Source organism: Pongo pygmaeus, chromosome 1 (assembly GCF_028885625.2).
Source record: "Pongo pygmaeus isolate AG05252 chromosome 1, NHGRI_mPonPyg2-v2.0_pri, whole genome shotgun sequence".
NCBI lineage: Eukaryota > Metazoa > Chordata > Mammalia > Primates > Hominidae > Pongo > Pongo pygmaeus.
This window is the reverse complement of record NC_072373.2, coordinates 191280844-191307975: the sequence shown is the minus strand read 5'-3', so window position 1 is coordinate 191307975 and position 27132 is coordinate 191280844. Positions and strand designations below refer to the sequence as shown.

Genomic DNA, 27132 nt, shown 5'->3' with positions numbered 1-27132 from the left:
GGGACATGCTGACTTTTGATGTTGCTGGAAGATTTCAAAAAATTACTGGGCATTACTTTATTTTATTTGTATCCTAGTGTGTTGCCTAATAGTGCTCAGAGTTCAATAGCACTTAGTTGCTTGTCATAGCCAAATTCGTTTCACTGATTTCTAAAAATAAGCCTTCCACCTCAGATACTCTGGATGTGAAGGCTGGGACTGGACACTGATCGGCTGGGTTCTTGCAGAGTGTGTTCATCAACAGTGGACTGGTGTTGACAAGACAAGCCTGGAAGAAGAGTGGGAGAAGGGAGAAGGGTGGTGGAGTGTCCTGTGTGTAGTCCATTGTCAAGTCAGTAGGTAGTTACCATAAAATGATCAGTATCCACCCTCAAGTTGGGGATGCAAATCAAAAGCTGTGTTCCACCTGTCCACCTTGTAGGGAAGTCAAAAGCTTTGGAAAGAGTTTTTGCCTTCTCCCAGCAAAAATCTTTAGTCAGGAGGGGAGGAGCATATTCTTGGCTGAACTCATGCTGAGCTCATAGGAAGTGAAAACAATGAGAGGAGAAAAATTCTGTGTGTCAGTTCCATAGTCCCCGGGAGGCCGCATAAAGGGAAGGTCTTTTTGGACCCATTCTGAGGACTGAGTCATTTTCATGATTTGAGTGTTGAGTTCCTGGGTTAATGTGTTATAGTCCAGCCATAGATTAATCTTTCCTTACTCCAGCAGCAGACCAGATTTATAAAGTATGACTCTGTTTTCAGATTCAAATTATTTTTAATAAGGTAAAAACAAAGATGAAGATAAATATTTTTAAAAACAGCATTAGCTTTAAGTTTTCAGCTCTTTTCCTTTTCTAGTGGAATCATACTTTTAGCACAGAATCTGCACAAGAGAAGAGGATATGAATCTGGGAGACGGAAACTCTGCTTTGACCCAGCTAACTCCATGGGAGCTAGAATAGACAGATGAGTTAGGCCTGTGAAGAACCCCCAGTCTTACTTGGGACTGTACAGTCTTGCTGATAGATCCATGGATCTGCAGTCTGTGGGGAAAATTATTTCTCCCTTAAATGAATGTGGAATACTAAAATACATTATTCCTAGGAAAGGCTTTCCCTCAGTTGGTTCTGAATGATTAGTAGGTCCTCACTGGCTGACCAGATTCTATCACATGGGAGTGGAAGAGAGTTCCTTTCCACTCAAACCAAGCAGAGACCTCAGGCTTCCTGAGTTAGGATCTTTACCAGGTTCAGCTCTCTGTTGGAAGTAGAAAGGAAAAAGCCATTCTAGAAATCACTAATGAGAGAACTGAGCTTGTTTTCAGAAAGCTGGAAAGAAAAGACTTTGGCTAATCTCTTCAGGAAATTCCATTTTCCTGAACAAGGGAATCTCTGGTTATTGAGGAAAAGGAATTGTATGTGTCTAGCAGGAGGCTAACAAGAAAGGAAGGACCTTTTCATCACTGAAACTTGAGCCAAAGAATTCCCCTAGAGTGACCTTCCTGGGAAGGGTTAAAAAAAAAATATATATATATATATATATAAAGTCTCTGATGATAACAAGAGATTTTCCTCATTTTGAAATTTTGAAACCTATGTAGGTTTTACTTGAATTGAGATCATTCTGAATCTTGAACCAACCCCTCCTTTGCCCCCTGCTCCCCCCAAGAACCATGTGACTTCTCACTCAGAAAGTATTTGATAGTTTGGGCATCATACTGGTGAGCATTATCAGGAAACCTGGATGCACCTTCATTCACTCGTTTTCATATGTATTTATATTGTTGTGTATTCGGGTCATGCTTCAGACTTGGCATTCTACCTCTCAGTGATAAGAATGAACAATGGGACCAGGCACAGTGGCTCACGCCTATAATCATAGCATTCTGGGAGGCTGATGTGGGCAGATCACTTGAGCCCAGGAGTTCGAGACCAGCCTGGGCAACAAAGTGAGGCCCTTCTACAAAAAATAAATAAATTAGCCAGGCATGATGGCACATGCTTGTGGTCCCAGCTTACACAGGAGGCTGATGCAGGAGGATCACTTGATCCTAGGAAGTTGAGGCTGCAGTGAGCTGCGTTCATGCCACTGCAGTCCAGCATGGGTAACAGAGTGAGACCCTGTCTCAAAAAAAAAAGAGAGAGAGAGAGGGAGGGAGGGAGAGAGAGAGAGAGAAGGACAGAAAGACAGAAAGAAAGAAAAGAAAGAAAAAAAGAACGAACGAACGAACGAACAATGGGAAAAATTGACTCACAGACCTCTTTAGGGTCTGTGAGTTTCTCATAGTGGTTCACTTCACCCAGTGTTTCATATAAAGCACCCAAACCAGTTGTTCTTTTCCTTTCTTGTATTTGAGGCTGGGCTGCTGGGTTCTAATAGGTGCAGCATCAGGCTTCCTTAGGATTATTTTCATTCCTAATTCAGGTTGAGCAGAGCCCAGGATCAGGGTCTCAGTATACTTGAAGTTTCTACCGGGAGACCTAGGTATCCTACTATGAAAACAGAATAAGAAAGTCTTGTAAACGCCTTCATTTTATTTATTTGTTTGTTTGTTTGTTTATTTATTTATTTATTGCCACAAATAAAGCAAGCTTAGGCATCTTCATGTGCACATGAGAAAAGCCCTGGAAGACACCGGGGGCGGTGGCTCACGCCTGTAATCCCAGTACTTTGGAAGGCTGAGGTGGGTGGATCACCTGAGGTCAGGAGTTCGAGACGAACCTGGCCAACTTGGTGAAACCCCTGTATCTACTAAAAATACAAAAATTAGCTGGGCATGGTGGCACATGCCTGTAGTCTCAGCTATTCGGGGAGGCTGAGGCAGGAGAATGGCTTGAACCTGGGAGGCGGAAGTTGTAGTGAGCCGAGATCGCACCACTGCACTCCAGCCTGGGTGTCAGAAAGAGACTCCGTCTCCAAAAAAAGAAAAAGAAAAAGAAAAGCCCTGGAAGACAGGGCCTAGCATGGAGTTGAAAGACTGCCAGTTTACTCCTTCCTTTCAAATGATTATAAGGACAGTATCAGCTCATGTACGTTTTTGGCAGTTAGTACACCTGCCTGAGAGTGAGTCACTGGAGGATAGAGCAAATGAGGTTAGCATTATCTACCTGCCCTTGGAGAGACAGGAAATCACACTTGGTATGACCTGTCTGTCACCTGGAGGTTTAGGTTTCCCCAGCTTTACCAAGATGAGTGGGTATCCTCTATCCCTGCCAACCCCCACCTTGTGCTGACCCTTCCTTGGCCTGTCTTGGTTTTTTCCTTTCTTCCTTAAACAAAGCTACTCCAAATAGGAACTAGGGTCCAAGGAAATAAATATAGTATCCTAAAATGGATTTCTCAATTTCAGCACTATTGACATTTTTTGGGGGTGGTTGGGGAGGAAAGGGGCAGCCACTCACGCCACCACCTCTGCCTGCCACTATCAACATTTTGGACTGGATAATTCTTTGTTGTGAGAAGCTGTCCTGTGCATTGTAGGCTGTTTAGCAGCATTTCTGACCTAGTAACTTCCCAGTTGTACAACTAAAAATGTCTCCCTGGAAGGCAGAATTACCCTCTGTTGAGAACTATAGCCCTGGAAGAAATTGCCACCTATACCTGGGAAACTTAGAATTCAGGTGGAATAGGTTACTAGTTAAATATTTATGTAACAAGCAGCCTTCTGATAATCTGATTATGACTGTGCATAGTGGCAACAACCACTTCTAAGTCAGCTTTCCTTTAAGCCAGGCCCTGGATTCTTTATTTTTGCTGGTCTTAATCTGTGTCTGGCTTAACACCTCCTGGTCACTTTCCCTGGCTGGAATTTGCGTACAGTTGTCAGTTGTTGATGCAGGTGTTTGGTTGATGATGCATTGCCAAAGAGAAGAGGAACTTCCTTTGTGGACATACTTCAGGGAGCTTCCTTGTTCTGTGCCTTTAAGGGGAGACTACAGTCTCTCAGTTGTTCTCAACAGCCAACCAAGAGTTTGGCTGCTGATATTTATAACCCTTATGTGACCACCCCCACCTCCCCACCCGACAAAGAATTCCAATGCTCTGTAATAATCCTCTCCACCCCCACCATAGCAACTGGATGTGGAGAAGGTGAAGGAGCCTTTAAGGCCTTTAAGTTTGCTTCATGTTGAACCTTTTCCAGGTCCCTTTTAAAGTATTGCCAGTTATATTTTAAATATCAGTGTCACAAGCAAAATCCCAGGCTTGCAGCCACTGCATCATCTTAAAGGAGCCTCATGCCCCAGTGAAGGTAGTAAAATTGAATGGAAGGTAGTAAAATCAAGAAAAGATTGATAGATTTTACAAAAATCTGTCTGGAAATTTGATAGCAAGGTGAGATTTTAAAGCAACAAACAGGCTAGGCGCAGTGGCTCATGCCTGTAATCCCAGCATTTTGGGAGGCCGAGGCAGGTGGATCACGAGGTCAGGAGATCGAGACCATCCTGGCCAACATGGTGAAACCCGATCTTAGCCGGGCATGGTGGCATGCGCCTGTAGTCCCAGCTACACAGGAGGCTGAGGCAGGAGAATCGCTTGAACCCAGGAGGTGGAGGTTGCAGTGAGCCAACGTCGCGCCACTGCGCTCCAGCCTGGGTGACAGAGCAAGACTCCATCTCAAAAAAAAAAAAAAAAAAAAAAGCAACAAACAAATATATCTGTAACCAAAGAAAAGGACTGAGCAGTTGGATTTGAGTTTACTAAAATTCTTCACATACAGTATCAGTATGTAGCATTCACAACTAAGATTTATCATTTGTATAAGAAGGAAGAAATATGTTTCCAGAAAAACTAGAATGTATCCTGTGCAGAATTTGTATGTATTGATCGTTGAGTATTTGATTAGTAAACATGGTTAAGATAAGCACAGACTTGCAGAAAAGGACCGATCCTCACTGTGCCTAGAAATGAATGGTAAATGGTCTCAGCCTTAGGCTGGTTCTGGAGCTTCATAAAAATATCCTGGGCACTTTCAAGCTCACTGGTAAGCTATGAGCTTCTAGGAAGTATGATGAGTTTCTTTGAAGGGCCGTTTATTGTTAGAGTTGCTGGTTTACTAGGAATAAAATGACTTCCAGAGGGAGTCGTGTCAGATCACTGCACCAAACCATCACTGTAAAGGGCTGTCTCCTGCTGAATGGATTCTTCACAAGTCTCAGCTGTCCCAGTTGGAAAAACCCAGCTATGGGTAGAATGTGCACCCTCCCTACTTTGCCACCACTAAGTGCTTTTCAACTATGAGTCTCTCTTATTGACTGTAGAAGGTTAATGGAATACACTTACTCTCTAGGACGCCATAAACTATTTTTCTACCACCAGTCGTGTCATTTGAAATATGGATCTTTGCTACACGTGGTGATGGTTCATGGATGGAGGTTAAAAAGAAGTGATTCCATATTCCTTTTAACCCATCCTTACTGAGCAGTTGCTCTGTACTAGTCCTTGTGGTGGGTACTGGAGTCTCAGATAGTCTCTAGTTAACAGTGTACAGATGTGCCTTGACTTATAGTGAAATTATGTCTGGATAAACCCATCATAACTTGAAAATATTGTAAGTCAGAAATGCATTTAATGTACCTACTGACAGCCGGGTGTGGTGGCTCATGCCTGTCATCTCAGCACTTTGGGAGGCCGAGGAGGGTGGATCACCTGAGGTCAGAAGTTCAAGACCAGCCTGGTCAACATGGTGAAACCTGGTCTCTACTAAATATACAAAAATTAGCTGGGCATGGTGGCAGGCACCTGTAATCCCAGCTACTCAGGAGGCTGAGGCAGGAGAATCGCTTGAACCCGGGAGGCAGAGGTTGCAGTGAGCTGAGATCATGCCATTGCACTCCAGCCTGGGCAACAAGAGCGAAACTTTGCTCCAAAAAAAAAAAAGTACCTACTGACCATCATAGCTCAGCTTAGCCTACCTTAAACATACTCAGACACTTATATTAGCCTACAGTTGGGCAGAATCATCTATCAGAAAGCCTATTTTATAATAAAGTGCTGACTCACTCATGTAATTTATTGAATATTGTACTGAAATAGAGAAACTGAATGATTGTATGGGTACTTGAAGTATGGTTTCTACTGAATGCATATCACTTTCACCATCATAAAGTTGAAAAATCTTAAGTTGAACCATTGTTAAGTCAGAGACCATCTATAGTAAGGGAAACAGATACAGAGAATTACAGTGGTGCTGATGTAGTGGTAAATGCAGTAAGAAAGATCTGAGTCTAAATGATCTCTGAAAAAAACTCTGTAAATCAGACATTTAAAATCCCATTCTGCAGATAAGAAAACTTAGACTTGAAGAGGTTAAAATAACTTGTTCGAGCCACATAGCAAGTAAATATTAGAGTTGGGATTGGGAAGGTCTGTTTGGCACCAAAGTTTATGCTACACCAGTGCTTGTCAACCAAGCATAGCTTTGCAGAGACTCCCACTCCCCGCCACTCCTTTTTTTTTTTTTTAAAACAGTTTCACTCCCATCACCCAGGCTAGAGTGCAGTGGCACAATCATGGCTCACTGCAGCCTCGACCTCCCAGTCTCAAATGATCCTCCTGCCTCAGCCCCACAAGTAGCTGGAATTACAGGTGCACGCCGCCATTCCTGGCTAATTTTTGTATTTTTTGTAGAGATAGGGTTTCACCATGTTGCCAAGGCCAGCCTTGAGCTCCTGAGCTCAAATGATCTGCCTACCTCAGCCTCTCAAAGTGCTGGTATTACAGGAATGAGCCACAGTGCCTGGCCCAGAGACATTTTTTATTGTTATGACTGGAAAAGCTGCTACTGGCATCTAGTAAGTGCTGCTAAACAACCTACAATACACAGGACGACGGCCCCTTACAATGAAAGAATTATTCAGCTTACTTCTAGAAAGCTAGGGAATTTGATTTTTGCCATCTTCAGATCCCATGACAAGTAAGAGTTAACTGATTAAATAGTTCCACTCGCTGGGGGTGCTTCTGTGGTTTTCCTCTCCTTTTAAGAAAATTAGTTAAGAAATAGTGTTGCTTCCGGGAGTGACTTACACAGATAGAGTCAGGATCTTGGGGAACTAATCTGAGTCAGCGACTGAAGAATTTTGTCTATGCCTGACCAGTCCCCACCCCACACTGCCACAAGGCTCCTGCTGTGGAAATCAATCAGCTGTGTATCTCAGGCTGCTTCCTGTAGGGTGTGTTATGGAATGGCATCAGCCCTTGCACCAGCTGGGAGTACTGATCTCAGTGTGATTTTATCAGACTCTGTTTCTTTTGAGCCTTACTGTTTGGAACAAAAGACCCTCTGTTAAGAATGCAGAGAGCTAGTGTGATTGGATAGCTAGCATATACGTACATGGTTCCTATGGAAAAAAAACAGACATAAATTATGCTATAGCCCTCTAAAATTTTCGTCTCCAAAATGATTTCCTGACCTTCTGTCTGTATTCACAGTTCTTTCTGTAAATGCTTATCCTTCCCCCAAAGCATTCGAAGGCCATCTGATCTGATAAATGGTGGTATCCTTCAGAACTAGCCCATTTGTGTCTGCAGTCTTGGACGTATTTGATCCCCACTATCTTTCCAGTGCTATTTCCTATATAGAACATCCACTACATCCAGTTACCCCAGACACTCCGTATACATTTTACGTATTTGATTTCTGAAGTCATAGCTCAAGTCCACTTCTTTATAAAGCTTTTTTTTTTTTTTTTTTTTGAGATGGATTCTGGCTCTGTCACCCAGGCTGGAGTGCAGTGGTGCGATCTCGGCTCACTGCAATTTCTGACTCCCAGGTTCAAGCGATTCTCTTGCCTCAGCCTCCCAAGTATCTGGGATTACAGGCACGCACCATCTCGCCTGGCTAATTTTTTTGTATTTTTAGTGGAGACGGGGTTTCGCCATGTTGGCCAGGCTGATCTCGAACTCCTGACCTCAGGTGATCTGTCCACCTCGGCCTCCCAAAGTGGTGGGATTATAGGTGTGAGCCACCATGCCCGGCCTCATAAAAGGCTTTTGATCTCCCCAGCTCACTACTCCTGATCTCTTAATCATTTACAATGTATAACTCACTTGGCTTTTATCACATACTACCTAATTTTGACATTTTCTGATTATATCCATTTGTCCTATCCCCTCAGTTAATTCACTTTTGTGTCCCTTAATGTAGTTAGCATATTGGTATATACACAGTTGGAGATGAGACAATATTTGACTGACTGGATGAACATTCTTTATTTCTCATAAGCCATGTGAGATCTAGGATTCAAAATGCTATCTACTCTGCAAGACTTGAGGTATATATCCTTGTGTGTCCTGAAGAAATTCTAATCTTAGCCTGATTTCTTCAGCTCTCCATCTTTCTTCTGGGCTTCCTTCCTTCTCTGCTAGTTAGTATATGTTAAGGGAACACAATCTTTTTTCGGTATAAGAGGGCAAAACTAAGAAAGAAATGTGCTACTTCTTATGCACAGAGTCATTGCTACTTACTCAATTAGTTGACAGTTTGGTGTAGTGAAAAAAACTGAATACAAGTTCTAGTCAGAAGTATCCAGGTTTGAATCCTGGCTCTATCATTTACTAGCTAAGTGACGTTCAGGGAAATTACTTAACCTCTCTGAATCTTACTTACTTTAACTGTAAAATACAAATATTTAGGATTTTTATGAAAATTAAATGAAGTGATATATCTAAAAGTATTAGGCTTATATTCGGTGCTCAGCTCACTAGATGATAATATGCTTTTTTTTAAAAAGAAGCTTATCTAGACATATAAATTAGAATATTGTGAAATGTTTTTTTTTTTCATTTTTGTTTTTTGTTTGTTTGTTTTTGAGACAGGGTCTCACTTTGTCACTCAAGCCTGAAGTGCAGTGGCATGATCATGGCTCACTGCAGCTTCAACCTCCTAGGCTCAAGAGATCCTCCTGCCTCAGCCCCCACAAGTAGCTGGGATTACAGGCATGTACCACCACGCCCAGCTAATTTTTGTATCTTTTGTAGAGACGGGGTTTTACCACGTTGCCCAGGCTGGTCTTGAACTCCTGAGCTCAAGTGATCCGCCCACCTCAGCCTCCCAAAATGCTGGGGTTAAAACATGAGCCATTGTATCAAGCCTGTGAAATCTTTTTAATAAGAACAGTTACCCTTCTTTGTGCCTAGGGATCATCATTCTCCAGAAGACTTGATCTAAGGCCCAGCACCAGATTAGTTTTTTTTCTTCTTGAAAATTGGAAAAATGGAAATTATGAGGATAAAGTAAAATTAGTTTGATAACAATGAAACAAGTGGATGGATAGACAGCCTTCCTGAGCAGTTTTTGTGGGAACAATAGGGCTTATTTCTAGCCCTAGAGTGGCAATAATAGGCAAGTTTAGGTCATGATTCAACACAGCTTAAAATATATTTTATGTACACATACATATACATACATGTTTATTTATTCATTAATTTATTCATTTATGCATTTCTATCAGAATCCTACAACCAGCAGGTTTTTCTGAGACCATTTTGGCCTTGGCTTGTATGCTCTACAAATTAATATTATTTTCAAATCATTAACCAGAATTAACCAGAAGACATTACCAGCTCAGTGACTTCCCCAGCCACTCAGTTGCCCATTAGATAGCTCTAATGATCTCAGGGATTTTGGCCTAATTAGCTTTTATCATAGACCATGTTATCTTCCTCTGTTACCGTACAATAGCAACTACTAAGTCAGCATCTTTAGGAAAGACACCTCTTAATATTAATCAATCTTTAATTAAAACATTGAGGGCTGAGGCAAAAAATATCGGCAGAGTTTCAGAAGCAAGCAGCTTAAAATACAGATATAATTCATCTGTCTGCCAATCTCATACCAGGTTGAGATGTTTTACAGAAAGTCTTTAATTCTTTATAGTTTCAGCAAATATGTGTTTTTAATGTTTTTAACATTTGGTCATGTGTATATATGAGTCAAGGAAAGAAGATAATTCAAAGAAATTGTATGTGCCTTAGATTTTCTCCATCTTGAATTAATTGTATTTATCAAGTGAACCATTTAATATCTCTGTCATCTTGCAATTCATTCCCAAAGGATAAGCTCTGGTTTTGGTCTAATTCTTTAAATTAATACCTAAGCTGTTTGTTTCTTTGTCATCAATGATAAGAATTTTCCTTAGTAACAAAATGAAAGAGATGGTTTTTAGAAATCTCTTCTCTCTGTATTATTTATTCTGCCTTCTTTTCTAATATTCAGGAGCGGGGGCTGGGCGCAGTGGCTCACGCCCGTAATCCCAGCACTTTGGGAGGCCAAGGCAGGCAGATCACTTGAGGTCAGGAGTTCAAAACTAGGCTGGCCAACATGGTAAAACCCCGTCTCTACTAAAAATACAAAAATTAGCCAGGCTTGATGGTGGGCACCTGTAATTCCAGCTACACAGGAGGCTGAGGCAGGAGAATCGCTTGAACCTGGGAGGTAGAGGTTGCAGTGAGCCAAGATCGCACCATTGCATTCCACCTGGGTGACAGAGTGAGACTCTGTCTCAAAAAAAAAGAGGGGGTGATTCAACCCAGAGACCTCTTTCATGGAAATAACCAAGAAATTTTGTGATGATCATGCCACTCTGGAACTGGAAAGACTACTCTCAGTTAGTCCCAGGGGCAGGCCCACATCATCACTTTCTCAGGGAAACCTACCCTGAGCTTCCAGGCCAGGTTGAGGCCCATGACCCATGTTCTCATAGCACGGTGTGCTTTTCTTTCAGAGTAATTATGCAACTGAATTAAAATGAATGTCCTTCTTCCTTACTAGAATGTAGACTTCTGACTATGTCTTGCTCATCACTCACTCCCTTAGTGCCTGGGATAGTTTAGGGCACATAGTAGATCCCAATAAATATTTGGCGAATGGATGAAAAGAAGAGAATCAACGATACAACCTTGTGAAATTAGTTGCCTCAAGAGGAGAGGAAGAGGAATCCAAGGAGACAAAGAAGGACTGGCTAGAAAGATAGCACCAGGATACCACAGTGTCATGGAAGTCAAAAGAACATGGTCTCAAGAAGAAGGGAGGATCCATACTTATTTCTCACCACTGCTTATCCTTAACCCCCTCTAATCTGATCCAACACCCATCACTGTGCTGAAACTGCTCTCTTAGATATTCATTGGCTTCCTAGTTGCCAAGTCTAGTGGCCTTGTCTACCTCACTGTTCTCCTCTTTCATTGTGCAGCATTTAATGTCAGATCTTCTTTCTTGAAAGTTAATTTACTTTCTGGACATTGTGCTCTTCCGTTCTCTTCTCTGGCTGCTCTTCTGCTTTCCTTTTTGGTTTGTCTTCCTATCTCCTAAATATGTGGTTCCTTAAACTCTGTCATCTGTCTCTTCTCTTCTCTCTGCACTCAGCCTCTGAGATGGCAGCTCCTCACTGTTCTATGGGGAAAGGCTTCCAAATCTATCTTTCTCTCTCTTGTTTTTTTTGTTTGTTTGGTTGGTTGTTTTGTTTTGTTTTGTTTTGAGATGGAGTCTCGCTCTGTCTCCCAGGCTGGAGTGCAGTGGTGCGATCTTGGCTCACTGCAGTCTCCACCTCCCAAGTTCAAGTGGTTCTCCTGCCTCAGCCTCCCAGGTAGCTGGGACTACAGGTGCATGCCACCATACCCAGCTAATTTTTGTATTTTTAGTAGAGACGGGATTTCGCCATGTTGGCCAAGCTGGTCTCAAACTCCTGACCTCAGGTGATCTGCCTGCCTCGGCCTCCCAAAGTGCTGGGATTACAGGTGTGAGCCACCACGCCTGGCCCAAATCTATATCTCTATCCCAACATTGAATCTTTTGTGTGAGGGGCCCTTCTAGACACCTTCACATGGTCGTTTTTTAGTATTTCACATACAGAATGCTGTAAAATAAATGAATTCAAATATTTTATTCTTTCCTGCTGTTGTTTTATAATAAGTACTACTATGCCCCTAGTAACCTACGAGTAACACTATATGGCATTATCTTTGTTTTTTTCTCCTTCTAACCTCTACCTTCTCTCTGGTCAGTTGTGAAGCCCAAATATTCTTCCTCTGCAATTACTTTCACAGCCCTCTTCCTCATTTTTACTAGCTGTATTATTCTGGACAAGTATGCTTACCACCCTAAGCTTCATTTATAAATATTTGGATTTTTTAAATGAGATAATATAAGTGACAGTTGAGTGAGCACCCCGTCCCAGAGTCCTCATTTAAAAATTTTTTTGGGGGGGCCGGGCTTCGTGGCTCATGCCTGTAATCCTGGCACTTTGGGAGGCCGAGGTGGGCGGATCACCTGAGGTCAGGAGTTCGAAACCAGCCTGGCCAACATGGCGAAACCCCGTCTCTACTAAAAATAGAAAAATTAGCCAGGTGTGGTGGTGTGTGCCTGTAATCCCAGCTACTTGGGAAGCTGAGGCAGGAGAATTGCTTGAACTTGAGAGGCAGAGGTTGCAATGAGCGAGATCGTGCCACTGCATTCCAGCCTGGCAACAGAGTGAGACTCTGCCTCAAAAAAATAAATAAGTAAGTAAATAAATAAATAAATAAATAAAATGAAATAGAATAAAAAGTTTTTTTTGGCTGGGCATGGTGGCTCATGCTGTAAGCCCAGTTGGGAGGCTTAGGCAGGTGCATCACTTAAGGTCAGACAACATGGTAAAACCCCATCTCTACGAAAAATACAAAAATTAGCTGGGCATGGTGGTGCACACCTGTCATCCCAGCTACTTGGGAGGCTGAGGCAGGAGAATTACTTAAACCCGGGAGGTGGAGGTTGCAGTGAATCGAGATCGTGTCACTGCATCCCAGTCTGGGCAACAAAGTGAGACCCTGTCTGGGAAAAAAAAAAAATTTTAACAACAACAACAAAAAATTGGTGACAGGATCTCACTCTGTCACCAGGCTAGAGTGCATTGACACAGTTACAGCTCATGGTAACCTTGAACTCCTGGGCTAAACGATTTTCTCAGCTCAACCTCCCAAGTAGCTAGGACTACAGATGCACATGCCTGGCCAATTTTTTAACTTTTTGTAGAGACGAGTGTCTTGCAATGTTGCTCTGGCTAGTCTTGAACTCCTGGCCTCAAGGGATACCCCTGCCTCAGCTTCTCAAAGTATTGGAATTACAGGTGTGAGCCATTGAGCCCAGCCAGAATTTGCTTCTTTAGAGTCCTGCCTTCGGCTCTCTACTTAGAAATATTTGTCTTTGCCATCTCTGTATATCTGAAATCCTAATGAGTAAATGTGATTCCCTCCATAAAGCCTTCTCTGATACCTCCTGCCTTCCTTCTTCCCACCCTTCTGTCAGGTCTTTTCTAACTTGCAAAGCCCCATGATTTTGTCATCACCATGGTTTTGGTGACCATTAGTCTAAAAAAGAGGGATTAATACACTGTCTTTTGGAAAGTCTACAGGCAGGAAAGGGCTTACAGGGGTCATGAGAGTTCCTGCAGAGTGTATGGAAAGTTTTCTCATGGGTTCACGAGTACATGAGAGCTCAAATAGCATCAAAATCCTTAGTATCCCACTTAAAGCAAACTTCGTGTCATGCTGTGTTGCTTTATGAGCCACTCTGTAGCCATGTTTATAATAATAAAAGTACCAAAGGATGGCAGTGACTGATGCCCAACAGGTACAGACTAATACTGTGGAGTTTCTACTTGCTACTAAATAATGCTTGTAAAATCTAAAGATCCTAAGATGAAAGGCATTGTGTAGATTTAAAATGAGCAAGATCCAACCAGTCCTCTGTATCCTCTTCTACTCAGAATTAGTCTTCCAAGAGAGAGCACCCATCAAGGTGGGTGAAAAGGCATCATAGAATCTAGGGAAGTGTGAATCTGGAGTCTCCAGATTGTCCCAGAGGGCTGGCATTTTAGGTCTGGAGCAGACAAGGGCAGGATGCCAGGTCCAAAACTTGGAAAGGGAGCTATGTTAGGGTGTGAGGAGACTCCACCCGGCTGTCTTTCATTAGGAAGACTGCAGGAAGGAGCTGGAAGGGCCAGGATTTTTCTTTCTGCTAAATTCACTGAAGGAAAATCTAACACCAAATTCTGTACTTGGGAATTTCAAAATGAGTAGAGAATTCTTTGAACTCTGTAATCAATTAACTGGAAACTCATTTGAAATTTGGCTTCAGTGCATATATTTGTGGTTACAGGGGTGGGGGAAATATCTGAAGAGGGTCTCTGGAGCTCCCTGTATTTCTCTTTTAAAAAGTTTATACACAGCATGTGAAATGAACAGATGCTTTTTTTTTTTTTTTTTTTTTTTTGGTAGCTATCAGGGCAACAAGAGGTGAAAAGCTGTATCAGGTATTTATTTCAGTCACTGAGATGGCTATTGGCAGAGTTCCACATACCTAAACTAAGGAGAAACTCATGAACAGATAAAAATTAAGACATGGAGGAGAACTTGTGCTTCCTCTCTTGATTTATTTCTAAACACATACTGATGATTTTTTAAAAAGAGCAAAGCACTCAGAAAGCATTCTTTGGCTTTGGGTTCTGGGGTTTTTTTGGAGGTGCAGTGGGAGGATTAGATTACTATATGTAATTTCTCTTTAGGTTGTATTTAAATTTATTTTCCTAACACCCTAATTAGAGAGAGTGTGACTACAGATAATAAGTAATTCAAATCTGAATTTCATAGTTGTAGGAATGCTACATTTATTTATTTATATGGATCACTGATGAGAGTAGTAAGAATATTGGTAGATAGACATGGGAGGGAATTATTTAAGAAAAGTCTGGATTGGTTGATACCTGACTTGGTGAGGAAACAGTAAAGGAATTTCTGTTCATGAAGTTTGTGATTCCACATCAAGATAATTCCTTATGGCTGGGCACAGTGGCTACGCCTGTAATCCCAGCACTTTGGGAGGCTGAGGTGAGTGGATCACCTGAGGTCAGGTCACCAGCCTGGCCAACAAGGGGTGAAACCCCATCTCTACTAAAAATACAAAAAATTAGCTGGGTGCAGTGGCGCATGCCTGTAATCCCAGCTATTCCAGAGGCTGAGGCAGGAGAATCGCTTGAACCCAGGAGGCAAAGATTGCAGTGAGCCAAGATTGCGCCACTGCACTCCAGTCTAGGTGACAGAGTGAGATGGAGTCTCACTCAAAAAAAAAAAGAACATTCTTTATAATAGAATAACCACCCGTCTTTCATCCAGAGCCAGAATTCCTCAGATTCTTCCAACCAGAGGGGCCCTGGCATGCTAAACAGTCTGTTATGATATCTGAACACTTAAGTGAATGTATTTGGCCAGGGAGATTTGCTAGTAAAATTGATCTTTCCTTCCCTGAGTTTTTCCAGTTGTGCTGAATAATTAAAGGAAAATTAAAACCTGGATTCCCTAAACTGTTAAGTATCATATCTGTAAGCTATATCAGTCCTTAGGATTACAGTGTATCAGAGTTAGAAAGGACTTTAAAATTCATCTGAACAAACTGCAGAAGATTTGTAAATCTGTTTTCCCAAATCTCTGCCAAGTGATTGCTTGAATTTCTGCTCAAACACCTCCAGGGTCAGGAAAGTCGCCAGTTTAGGGGACACCCTATTCTTTGAATAGCTGTGAGAAGCTCTTTATTGGTTTTAAATCTTAGATCTTAGTGTGCCAGCTTAATGAGACATCCAGAACAAATTTCCTTCCTTCCACGTCTCAGCCCTTCAGATACTTCATGCTAATTACATCTAGAACTTGCTCTAGGTCAAACATTATTGGTTCTTGCACTGTTTGTTCTTCATAGGACAGGGTTTCTAGTGTCTTGGCAGTGTACGACCAAGAGGACACAGGATTCTGGGGCAGTGCCTTTAAAAGTTTTAGAACTAAAAAATATTAAAACTAGAAAGGGTGTCAAGACACAACCTAGTCAGCCTCCCCACCCCTTTCAGTTTACAGATGGGCAGAGTCTTTTGGATTTGAGTGGGTAGAATTGATCAGCAGCCATTGTTGAAGTGAGAAACGAAGTGTAAAGCATTTTACCAGAGAAAGGTCTTTTAGTTGCCTAATTCCGATTACAGGCTTCAGCTACTTCTCATTTTTGCCAAGGACCAGTCTGATTCCCTAAGTAAGCCTAAGGCTCAGCTCAAGGTTTCAGGGCCAGATCTCCATACACCAGGTGTTGGTTTCACTTACTGTTTGTGTAAAGGGTAGAAATAACTTTTCCATAAGTTTTGCCGTATATTGACCACATGGTCCGACAGGGATTCCGAATTTTAATAGATTTTTTTTCCTTCATAAAATCAGAGAATGGCCATCACAAATAGAACAGAGTATTGGACCCCTTAAGAGATGCAGCTGCCTCTGGTGGACAGTTTCCTGGGTTGCCCTTTGTACTTTCTTTGTTTAACAGTCACCAGGTGACCAAGTGGCTTTTCTAAAAGCCAAAGGCCGTGGACGACGGGATTGTGAGCGACTTTTCTCTAGTGTTTTCTATTTGAGATTTGAAATACCCATGCTTTTCATCTGGTCCAAGGAGGCTCAGGTTTCCTTGGCTGTGCGCAACTATAAAGGACCCAGGTGTTTGGTCGTAGGGCTCAGCTGTTGGCATCCCCACCTCCCCCAACACCCCATTTTCTTCCGTCATTGATACCACTCAGGTCTGTGAGCAGAGAAATCCTGGTGGGAGAATTGACCAGGACTTGATATACTTGAGAAGGGAGAGAGGGAAGGTAGAATGTGCCTAGAGTTATCCAATAACTTTGGTCTCTGAGCGTGACCGAATTCCTTTGGGACACCGGGAAAGTGCCGGGTTTAAGGCTGGAGTGTTCTTCGGTCTGGCAAGGGGCGCGCTAAAGGTGACACTGGAAGGAGCAGGGACAGCCTTTGGCGGCAGAGCTGGAGCCGAGAGCGATGCAGGCGGCCCACCCCAGCCGGCGCGACCTGCCGGCACACGGGAACTCGAGTGGCCGTCGCCAGAGTCGGCTAGCTGGGGGATCGGGGGCGCCCTTTCTGGATTCGTTCGCCTTTGGGTTGGGCTCGGAGCCGGGCCAGTTGGAGCGAGACAGGGGCGGGAGGGGCCGGACCAGCGGGAGGAGGGCGGGGCTTTCCTTTGTCAGGGGATTTGCGCCGCGCAGCCGAGACTCGCGCGGGTTTCGTTCCTCTCCTTGCGCCCTCTCCGGGGGCGGGGCGTTCCCCTCTGGCCCCGGGGCGCGGTGGGCGTGGGCTGCGGGGGCCGAACGGCTGGTGCCCCGGGTTCCTCGCGCCGAATCCCGCAGAAGCCCCTCCTTCGGCGCCTCCGTCTCCAATCCTCTCCACCGCTTCGTCCTCTCTCGGGGTCGCTCCTCTCCCCAGCCCCGCCCCCGCCGGGCCCCGCCCCCGCCCTCGCCCTCGTCCTCCTCCCTGGGCTCTCCGCGTCGCGCGCTCCCTGGCTTCCAGGGGGCTGCCCGGGCGGGGCGGCGCAGCGCGGCGGCGCGGGAAGGGGGAGGAGAGCCGCCCGCCAGCCGAGCACTTCCAGCGAGCGAGCGAGCGAGCGAGCTAGCGGGCCGCGCGGCGCGGGGGAGGAGGGCTCGCCCCCCGCCCGGCCCTAGCGGAGCCTTTTGTTCCCAGCCAGAAGTTTGCATGCCGGGACCGTGACAGCTGCGGGCGGGGAGGACGGCGGGGCCGCGGGGCCAGCGGCGTGGTGGAGAATAGAGGCGACTGCTTGTCATGCAGCCCACGGCGTGGCGGCTGCAGGCCGGGGACTGGCGGCGGTGGGGGAGGCGGCGCCCACAGCACTCGGGACTCAGCTGCCGGAGGGACAAACTAACTTCCTGAGCGCGGGACCTGAGGCCGGCGCGGCCGGGAGCCACCTGCAGCCTGCGGTGAGGCGACCCTGGCCCTTGGGGCGCGCGGCATGGTGCGGGGAAGCGGGCCGTGTTGAGCGAGCCCCTCCGACAGACCCGCGGCCGCTGCTGCCGCCCGCCCGCCTTTCCGAAGGCCTGGCGCGGGGCTCCGCTCGCCTTGTTCTGTAGCTACAGCGCAGGGTTGGCCTGGGAGCCACAACAATGCCATGATGTTTTGGAGACAGGAAGCCCCAAGCTGGCCCCGAATGAAGGACTTCCTGTGTTTAAAGTTGCAGGAATATCCGCCGACCATCCCAGTTCAAATGCAAACACCCCAGCTAGGGAGGACGAATGGCTAATTCAGACCAGCTGGACTCTCCAGGGCTGGAACTGAGGATAAAATGAAAGGAATTCTTAGGAGCTTGGGCCATACTTGAAGACTAGAAAGGCTGTGCCATTGTTATTAAAGGATACAATCGGCATAAATTTGCTGCTCCCAACTCTGCTTCGGAGAGAAGTGAGTGGAACTAGATATCGAAAAAGACTCGTCAATATCAGATGATTTTTGTTGACTGTATTTGAAAGAGCAGTGCTCTTAAAAAAAAAAATTAAACCATAAGCCATACAAGGAATTATTTTAAATTATATCGTCTGTCAACTATGAGGCTGCTAGCCTGTGAGGAAAAAGCTGTTTGTCTTAGAGCTTCTTCCAGAATGGTTTCAAAACGGGACTTCCAGGCCTTTCTGGAGGGCAGATGCAATTGGTGGTTTGGGGTATGAACAGCTAAAAGGATTTATAACTTATGTAGAATGCATTTGGGGGGAACCTGTGAGAAATACTTTTGAAAGATTGATGGTTCATCTTGATTGAAAAAGGATGGGTAAGCCACTCAGCAGACCAGACTGTTTAAGGCGGAACCCCACCTGCCTGGGGAAAGGAGAGGAGGAGGATGGCTACATAGAGGACTGCTATGTTCCACAACGGTCTATATATGATACAATGAGGATAAATGAGCAAATTGACCAGGGGTCGAAGCTTAACCAGACTTCAAAAAGCACCATGGAAAAGATGGAAGGAAGTACTATATCCAGCAATGGCACATTAGGAGCAGCATCTAATGTTTTTGAATCTAGAGCACCAGAAGGTAAGAAGCTGGATGAGAGGATAATATTTGATGCACTAAAGCTAAGCAGTGATGTGCAGAAGTCAGCACCTGTGCCACCCAGAAGGCGGCCAAATGCAGAACGCAAAGACAATGTTAACAGGAGATCGTGGAAGTCCTTCATGCCACCCAACTTCCCAGAATTTGCAGAGAGGATAGAAGCTTCTCTCAGTGAGGTTTCAGAAGCTGGTGCTTCAAATCCTTCCTTGCAAGAGAAGAAGGAGTCCAGTTCTGCATTAACAGAAAGTTCTGGTCATTTGGACCACAGGGAACCTCAGTCAGAGTCAGTAACTCTGGAACATGTGTCCAAATCCATAGGTATTCCAGAGGTGCAAGATGTAAAAAACTTAAGCGGAGACTGCCAGGACTTTAGATTTCAGCAGCACAGTGCAAACCCTCCCCATGAATTCCAGCCTGTAGAATCAGAAGCTGCAGCAACAAGTGGTAACACAGATGTAATGCAGGAATCCAGATTCTCAAGTGCAACCTGGCCGAGGGCCACAAAAAGTTTAGCTAAGGGAGGCTTCAGTGAGAAGCAGCACCCCCTTGGGGACACAGCCTGCACTGTGGAAATGCCAACTCTCTCCCCTTGCCTGAGTGAAGAGCTGTTAGATCCAGAATTGCATGTTCTCATAACCCCCAGCCTGAGAGAGAAAACAGAGTCTGAGCTAAAGTTTGAGGAGGATGAGCGATGGATTATGATGGAGGCTGAGGAAGAGTGGGAGGAAGAGAAACTGTCAGACAGGGAAAAGACTTTTCTGATGGCAGATGAGAAGAACAGCCTGGCAGATATTTTTGAAGAAAGAGAACAAGCAAACACAGCACTGGTGGAGGATGGATCCGATTGCTTAGCTGCTGTCTTGAGGACTTTTGGCCATCTATCTCTTGGTCAGATTTGTTGCCCTGATGACCCACAGCCAGCCAAGGACAAGTTGGCTACTGTTCCCAAGGATATACCCCTGGATTGCGATTGTGTTCTTACAGGTGAGGATATTCTCGGTGAGGTGGCAAACAGAACTGCTCAGGGGTTAGAGGGACTTGTTTCAGATTCAGCATGTACTGTGGGTACTATTGATGCAGAACAGCTCTCTGACACAGACTCAGTGCAGATGTTTCTTGAACTTGAAAAGAAGTGTTTATGTGAAGAAGGAGTAACTCCTCTAGTTGAGCTACAGAATCAAACCTCTTCTGAAGGGCTGGCTGCATCCCAGGATGCAGAAAATTTATTTGTAATTAGTCATTTTTCAGGGGCTGCCTTAGAAAAGGAACAGCATTTAGGCCTTTTACATGTAAGGGCAAAAGATTATGATACTGGATTGGATTGTGGATATTTTAATACCCTGGATTCTTCTCAGGTGCCTAATGCTGTGGAACTTGTTGCCCACGTTGATATCATGAGAGACACTTCCACTGTTAGCAAGGAGGAATGTGAAAAAGTGCCTTTTAGCCCCAGGATTGCAGAATTTAAGTCCAGACAGCCAGCTGATCTGGATTCACTGGAAAAGCTGGACCCAGGAGGACTGCTGAACTCTGATCACAGGGCTTCTCATGAAGAAAAATTATCAGGCTTCATTGCTTCTGAGCTGGCCAAAGACAATGGCAATTTGTCCCAGGGAGACTGCAGTCAAACTGAGGGGAATGGTGAGGAGTGCATTGAGAGGGTCACCTTCAGTTTTGCTTTTAATCATGAACTAACAGATGTTACCTCAGGACCTGAAGTAGAGGTGTTATATGAATCAAATTTACTAACAGATGAAATTCATTTGGAAAGTGGGAATGTAACTGTTAATCAAGAAAATAACAGTCTGACATCAATGGGAAATGTGGTCGCTGGTGAATTGTCGGTGGAGAAAGTTTGTGATGAGGGTGGTGAGGCAAAAGAGCTGGATTATCAAGCCATGCTTTTGAAGGATCGAGCTCCAGCACATTTCCACAGAAACTTCCCAGAGCAGGTCTTCCAGGATCTCCAGAGGAAGTCCCCAGAGTCAGAGATTCTGAGTCTGCACCTGCTGATTGGAGAACTGAGACTTAATCCAGATGGAGTGGAAACTGTGAGTGATACAAAGCCTGAGCTGAATGTGGCATCATCAGAGGGACGGGAGATGGAAAGGAGAGATTCAGATTCATTCCTAAATATTTTTCCAGAGAAACAAGTTACCAAGGCTGGTAATACTGAACCAGTTTTAGAGGAATGGATACCCATCCTCCAGAGGCCTTCCCAGACTGCTGCAGTGCCCACTGTCAAAGATGCCCTAGATGCTGCACTGCCCAGCCCAGAGGAGGATACCTCAATTGCTGCAGTGCCTGCCCCAGAGGGAACTGCTGTAGTTGCTGCTATAGTGCCCTTTTCACATGAGGACATCCTAGTTGCTTCAATAGTCTCCTTAGAGGAGGAGGATGTCACAGCTGCTGCAACATCAGCCCCAGAGAGGGCTACTGTCCCAGCTGTTACAGTGTCTGTCCCTGAAGGGACTGCTGCAGTTGCTGCAGTGTCCTCCCCAGAGGAGACTGCTCCAGCTGTTGCAGCAGCCATCACACAGGAGGGTATGTCAGCTGTCGCAGGGTTCTCCCCAGAGTGGACTGCTCTAGCTATTGCAGTACCCATCACAGAGGAGGATGGTACACCAGAAGGGCCTGTCACCCCAGCTACCACAGTGCATGCTCCAGAGGAGCCTGATACTGCAGCTGTTAGAGTGTCCACCCCAGAGGAGCCGGCCTCCCCAGCTGCTGCAGTGCCCACCCCAGAGGAGCCCACCTCCCCAGCTGCTGCAGTGCCCACCCCGGAGGAGCCCACCTCCCCAGCTGCTGCAGTGCCCACCCCAGAGGAGCCCACCTCCCCAGCTGCTGCAGTGCCCACCCCAGAGGAATCTGCCTCCCTATCTGCTGCAGTGCCCACCACAGAGGAATCTGCTTCCCCAGCTGCTGCAGTGCCCACCCCAGAGGAATCTGCCTCCCCATCTGCTGCAGTGCCCACCCCAGAGGAATCTGCCTCCGCAGCTGCTGCAGTGCCCACCCCAGAGGAATCTGCCTCTGCAGCTGCTGCAGTGCCCACCCCAGAGGAATCTGCCTCCGCAGCTGCTGCAGTGCCCACCCCAGAGGAATCTGCCTCCCCTGCAGCTACAGTGCCCACCCCAGCAGAATCTGCCTCCTTTGCAGCTGTGGTGGCCACCCTGGAGGAACCCACTTCCCTGGCAGCTTCAGTGCCCACCTCTGAGGAGCCTGCCTCCCCAGCAGCTGCAGTGTCCAACTTAGAGGAGCCAGCCTCCCCAGCAGCAGCAGTGACCACCCTAGAGGAACCCACCTCCTCAGCAGCTGCAGTGCTCACCCTAGAGGAACTCACTTCCCCAGCAGCTTCAGTGCCCACCCCTGAGGAGCCTGCCTCCCCAGTAGCTGCAGTGTCCAACTTAGAGGAGCCAGCCTCCCCAGCAGCAGCAGTGCCCACCCCAGAGGTGGCTGCCATCCCTGCTGCTTCAGTGCCCACCCCAGAGGTGCCTGCCATCCCAGCTGCTGCAGTGCCTCCTATGGAGGAAGTTTCCCCCATTGGTGTGCCCTTCCTGGGAGTTTCTGCCCACACTGACTCAGTGCCTATTTCAGAAGAAGGAACTCCTGTTCTAGAGGAGCCTTCCTCCACTGGAATGTGGATCAAGGAGGACCTTGATTCCCTAGTATTTGGCATAAAAGAGGTGACCAGCACAGTGCTACATGGGAAAGTGCCTCTGGCTGCAACCGCTGGATTAAATTCAGATGAGGTAATTGTTGTCCATTTTGATTCTGGGAAGGGTCTAAAGAGTAAATTGATATTTGCAAGGCTGACCTGGTAGTGATGAGAAATGGCACAGATAGTTCTTTTGTTCTTTTTGGGTCTCCTGGGCTTATAGTTTGTAGTCTTTCTGTTGAGTTTTTGGGGAAAATATACTTTAATTTTGTCTGGTGAAAAACTTTATAATTTCATGCTTCGTTTTTATTCAGATAAGCCAATCCCAAGGAAAACAGGGATATAAACAGTTGTTGATTTACATTTTTAAAAAGATTATTAGCAGGAAAGGGTGATTCTGCTTTTGAATTATACAGTGAGCATGTTCTTTCCTAAACCAAGAGACAGTTTATTCATTGGTGGTGTCAACATTTAGGTAGAGGCCAGAGTGTGAGCTTTGGAATGAGACCTGGGGTGCTTCCTAACCACTCTGGGAAAATTAGTTAGCTATTCTTGAATTTCCTGTTTCTTCATTTGTTAAGGCATAACTCTGTGAGGATAAAATGAGATACATTTAAGGTACCAAGCGTATAAGATTACCAATCACTGGCCATATCCTCCCCATTCTTTTCAAATAGGTATGTTGGTTAGTTGAAAGAATTTACCAAAGCAGATTGGGGAGAAGCAATAAAGCTAAATGATTAAGAACTTGTAAATGCAAATGTGTGTTTGTGAAAACCAGAGCTAGGCATAATGTTTATGAAAAATAGAGATATTTTAGTCATCTTTGTCAAACTGCCTTTGTGTCCTTAAGCAAGCCACTTTCCTTTCCAGGACCTCTTGTTTCTTTATTATAAAACATTGGGCTAAATGTCCTCTTGGGTCTCTCTTGGCTCTAAGATTCTTTTTATTTATTTATTTTTTTTAGATGGAGTCTGGCTCTGTCGCCCAGGCTGGAGTGCTAGAGTGCAGTGGTGCAATCTCGGCTCACTGCAAGCTCCACCTCCCGGGTTCACGCTATTCTCCTGCCTCAGCCTCCCGCGTAGCTGGGACTACAGGCGCCCACCACTACGCCCGGCAATTTTTTGTATATATATATATTTTTTTTTAGTAGAGACAGGTTTCACTGTGTTAGCCAGGATGGTCTCGATCTCCTGACCTCGTGATCTGCCCGCCTCGGCCTCCCAGAGTGCTGGGATTACAGGCGTGAGCCACCGCCCCTGGCTGGCTCTAAGATTCTTCATGTTAGAGAACCGAATGTGTTAGGAAACAGTTGGAAACGATGTTCCACATCCTTGAGCACTCCTAGTCCAAGGAATTTGAGATCAGCAGCTTTCCACAGTTAATTACCCAGGTTTGATTTGGTCAGTGGTAAAGAGTGCAGGAGTTAGAGGTTTAATCTGAACACAAGAGATGACTGAGTGAGAAGATTGTTTTGATTTTACTGCAACCCTAGGACTCAAAATAGTGCCTTCTTCATAGCAGACATTTGCTGTTGACTGACTGACTGACTGAATGCGTGAATATCAGTTTCCTAGAGTGTGGATGGATGCTACAAGAAAGATGGGTTTTCTCATTCACCTCATTGCAGATCCTTTCAGGGCAGCCTTAAGTCAGCTAGAGCACCAGTTAAACATACAGGTCCTGACAACAAAATCATTTTGATTGCCTGCCATAAGCTCTTTGATTAAGAGGATTGATTAAGATAATCTGGCCTTGCTGAGTGGTGGTGGTTTTACCTTGAGTTTTACCATTTATTTTGTCAGGTAGCATTCCATTAAATTAGGATGCATCATCTTTGAGACTGATGGATTTTTGATTCATTTTTCCAAGTTTTATTGAATTTGGAATGACACTGAGATCCCAATAGCCTGTACAAAGTGAAGACAGTAGGTCAACAACAGAGCCATTCTTGATAATACAGAATATTTCACCAGGCACAGTGGCTCACACCTCTAATCCCAACATTTGGGAAGCCAAGGGAAGAGGATTGCTTGAGGCCAGGAGTTCGAGAACAGCCTAGGCAACATAGTAAGACCCCATCTCTGAGAAAATAAAAAGAAAAAAAAGAAACAGAGTATCTCCAGTATAAAGCTTATATAGCAGTAATCATGAAATACAAGGATTAAATTTATAGTGAGGCAATCAAATCTGCATAAAGGGGAAAAAATCATAGAAATCCTATATCAGTCTCTGGAATCCTTGTTTCCTTATCTGCAAAATGAGTAGATGGCTACATAATCTCTAACTATCCTTCCAGCTACAGGAGGTAATCCTTTTATGAAATATTGCCTGATGTAAATGACAGGAGAAGGAAATGGTAGCCCAGCTGCAAAGTTGTCCATCTTTGAAGTGTGGTTACTTTGTGGAATATCTGGAAGTGAGCAAATGCCTATATCTGTGTACAGGAAAGGATAGATCTGAGCCTTGACCAGGACTGTTAACCAACAAGAATGTAGAGAGGCTATTTTGAAAATATTGAAACAAAACAAATCATTATAGAGTTAACATGAGTATACGGGTTTGCTAAATTGGTGAAATATTATTTTAAAAGGTTTTTCCAAGATGAGAGATGAATTTTTTATTTCTTCCATTCCCTTAAGAGGATTCCAAGAGGCAACTGAACCTGCCATTTTTATATATAAATACTTAGAACTTGACAAGTGATTTAGCATGAACTGAGGTCCCCATGTCTGTATGTATATGTACAAGTGCAGACATGGATACATGGTTAAAATAGATATAAACTTTGTAATTGCAATAACAACAGAATTTGGTAGAACTAAAATGCCAAAAACTTGTTTGCTTTTTCCGTAGTGGGATCTGAGGCCTACTGAGACCAATCTCTGGTTATGTAAATTCCCTACTTATTTATAGACTTCTTCAGTCTTAATCCCAGTCACTGGTTCAAAGGAAGAAAAAAACCTTTTGTATAAAATAAGGGTTCTATAAGATTACAATTTGCCAAGGGAGTCTTTTTAAGCAAAAATTGGAGAGCACCACAATTCCAGTTCAGTGTTTGAATGCTCTGCTGATCGGCAGAATCTTCATTGGTTTTTTGCATTCCCTAACACCGTATGTATACAAGGATTCATTCATTCATGGAACAAAAAAAAATGTTTTTTTTTTTAGACAGAGTCTCACTCTGTTGCCCAGGCTGGAGTACAGTGGCACAATCTTGGCTCACTGCAGCCTCTGCCTCCCGGGTTTAAGCAATTCTCCTGCCTCAGCCTCCGAAGTAGTTGGGATTACAGGAATGTGCCACCACACCCAGTTAATTTTTTTTTTTTTTTTTTTTTTTTTTGGTATTTTTAGTAGAGACAGGGTTTCACCATGTTGGCAAGGCTGGTCTCGAACTCCTGACCTCAAGTGATCCGCCTGCCTCGGCATCCCAAAGTGCTGGGATTACAGGCATGAGCCACCACACCCGGCCTGAGTAAATATTATGAGTACCTACTCTGTGCCAGGTACTAGGCTCCTGCAGTAAATAGAATTGACATGGTCCTTGCCCTTGTGGAACTTAATACTGAGTTGGGGGAGGCAGATATTAAGAAAACCACACATAAATACATATAAAATAAATACATAGTTAGAAGTTTTGGCAAATTCTTTGAATAAAATGATGTCAATGGACTTGAAGACAATAGGGTGGATTGAAGATATATTTTGGAGGTAAAATCAACAAGATCTGATTGTGGCTTCGTGTTGGGGCTGAGGGAGTTATCAAGGGTAACTTTTAGGTTCTGGTTTGTACAGTGGAGTGGATAGTATGAATTATTGATTTAAGGAAGAGGTAAGGGAAAGTGGGAGATACTGTTTCATTTTTGAACTGTTAGGCTTGGGATGCCTGTGGTTCATTTTTTTGCATGGAGATATTAAGAAAGCAGTTGGATATATAGGTTTGAAACTCAGAGAGACAAATTGAGAGTCATAAGCATTTATTGTGGTTAGTATTTAAACCCACAGAAATTGATGGAATTGCCTAGGAAGAGTATAGAAAGAGAAGAGAGTCCAGGACTGACGTCGTTCCCTCACTCCCATCCCCAAAGATCATTTAGAGATCTAGAAGAGGAGAAAGAGAACAAAGGACAACAGAAAAGAATCAGTCAGGATAAAACTGGAAAAATGCAATAACAAGGCTGGATGCCGTGGCTCATGCCTGTAATCCTAGCACTTTGGAAGGCTCAGGCAAGCAGATCACTTGAGGTCAGGAGTTCAAGACCAGCCTGGCCAACATGGTGAAACCCTGTCTCTACCAAAAAATACAAAATTAGCTGGGTGTGGTGGCGCATGCCTGTAGTCCCAGCTACTTGAGATGCTGAGGTGGGAGAATCACTTGAACCTGGGAGGCAGAGGTTGCAGTGAGCTGAGATTATGTCACTGCACTCCACCCTGGGCAACAGTGTGAGACCCTGTCTCAAAAAAAAAAAAAAAAAAAAAAAAATGCAGTAACAAAGATAAAAGTGTTTTAAGGAGTTCTTTGGGAAATTTTCTATTTTGTGTCCTAGTTGCATCTTACAACCTTGCAACAATTTTTACTAGTGTACTTCTTTGG

At 44.6% G+C, this 27132-nt stretch overlaps 1 protein-coding gene across 9 annotated transcripts in view; it reads left to right on the top strand.

The window, feature by feature from the left end:
- The window catches only part of LOC129040038 (microtubule-actin cross-linking factor 1), a 379189-nt gene that overhangs the window by 283701 nt on the left and 68356 nt on the right, over positions 1–27132 (top strand). The window contains exon 1 of one of the 9 annotated variants that reach the window (XM_063665710.1): positions 17370–22632. The exons of the other annotated variants lie outside the window; for them this stretch is intronic. Coding sequence (XP_063521780.1) covers positions 18598–22632 — 4035 coding nt within the window. The 5' untranslated portion in view covers positions 17370–18597. Of the gene's footprint in view, positions 1–17369; positions 22633–27132 lie in introns of those variants that run through there. 9 annotated transcript variants of the gene reach the window in all.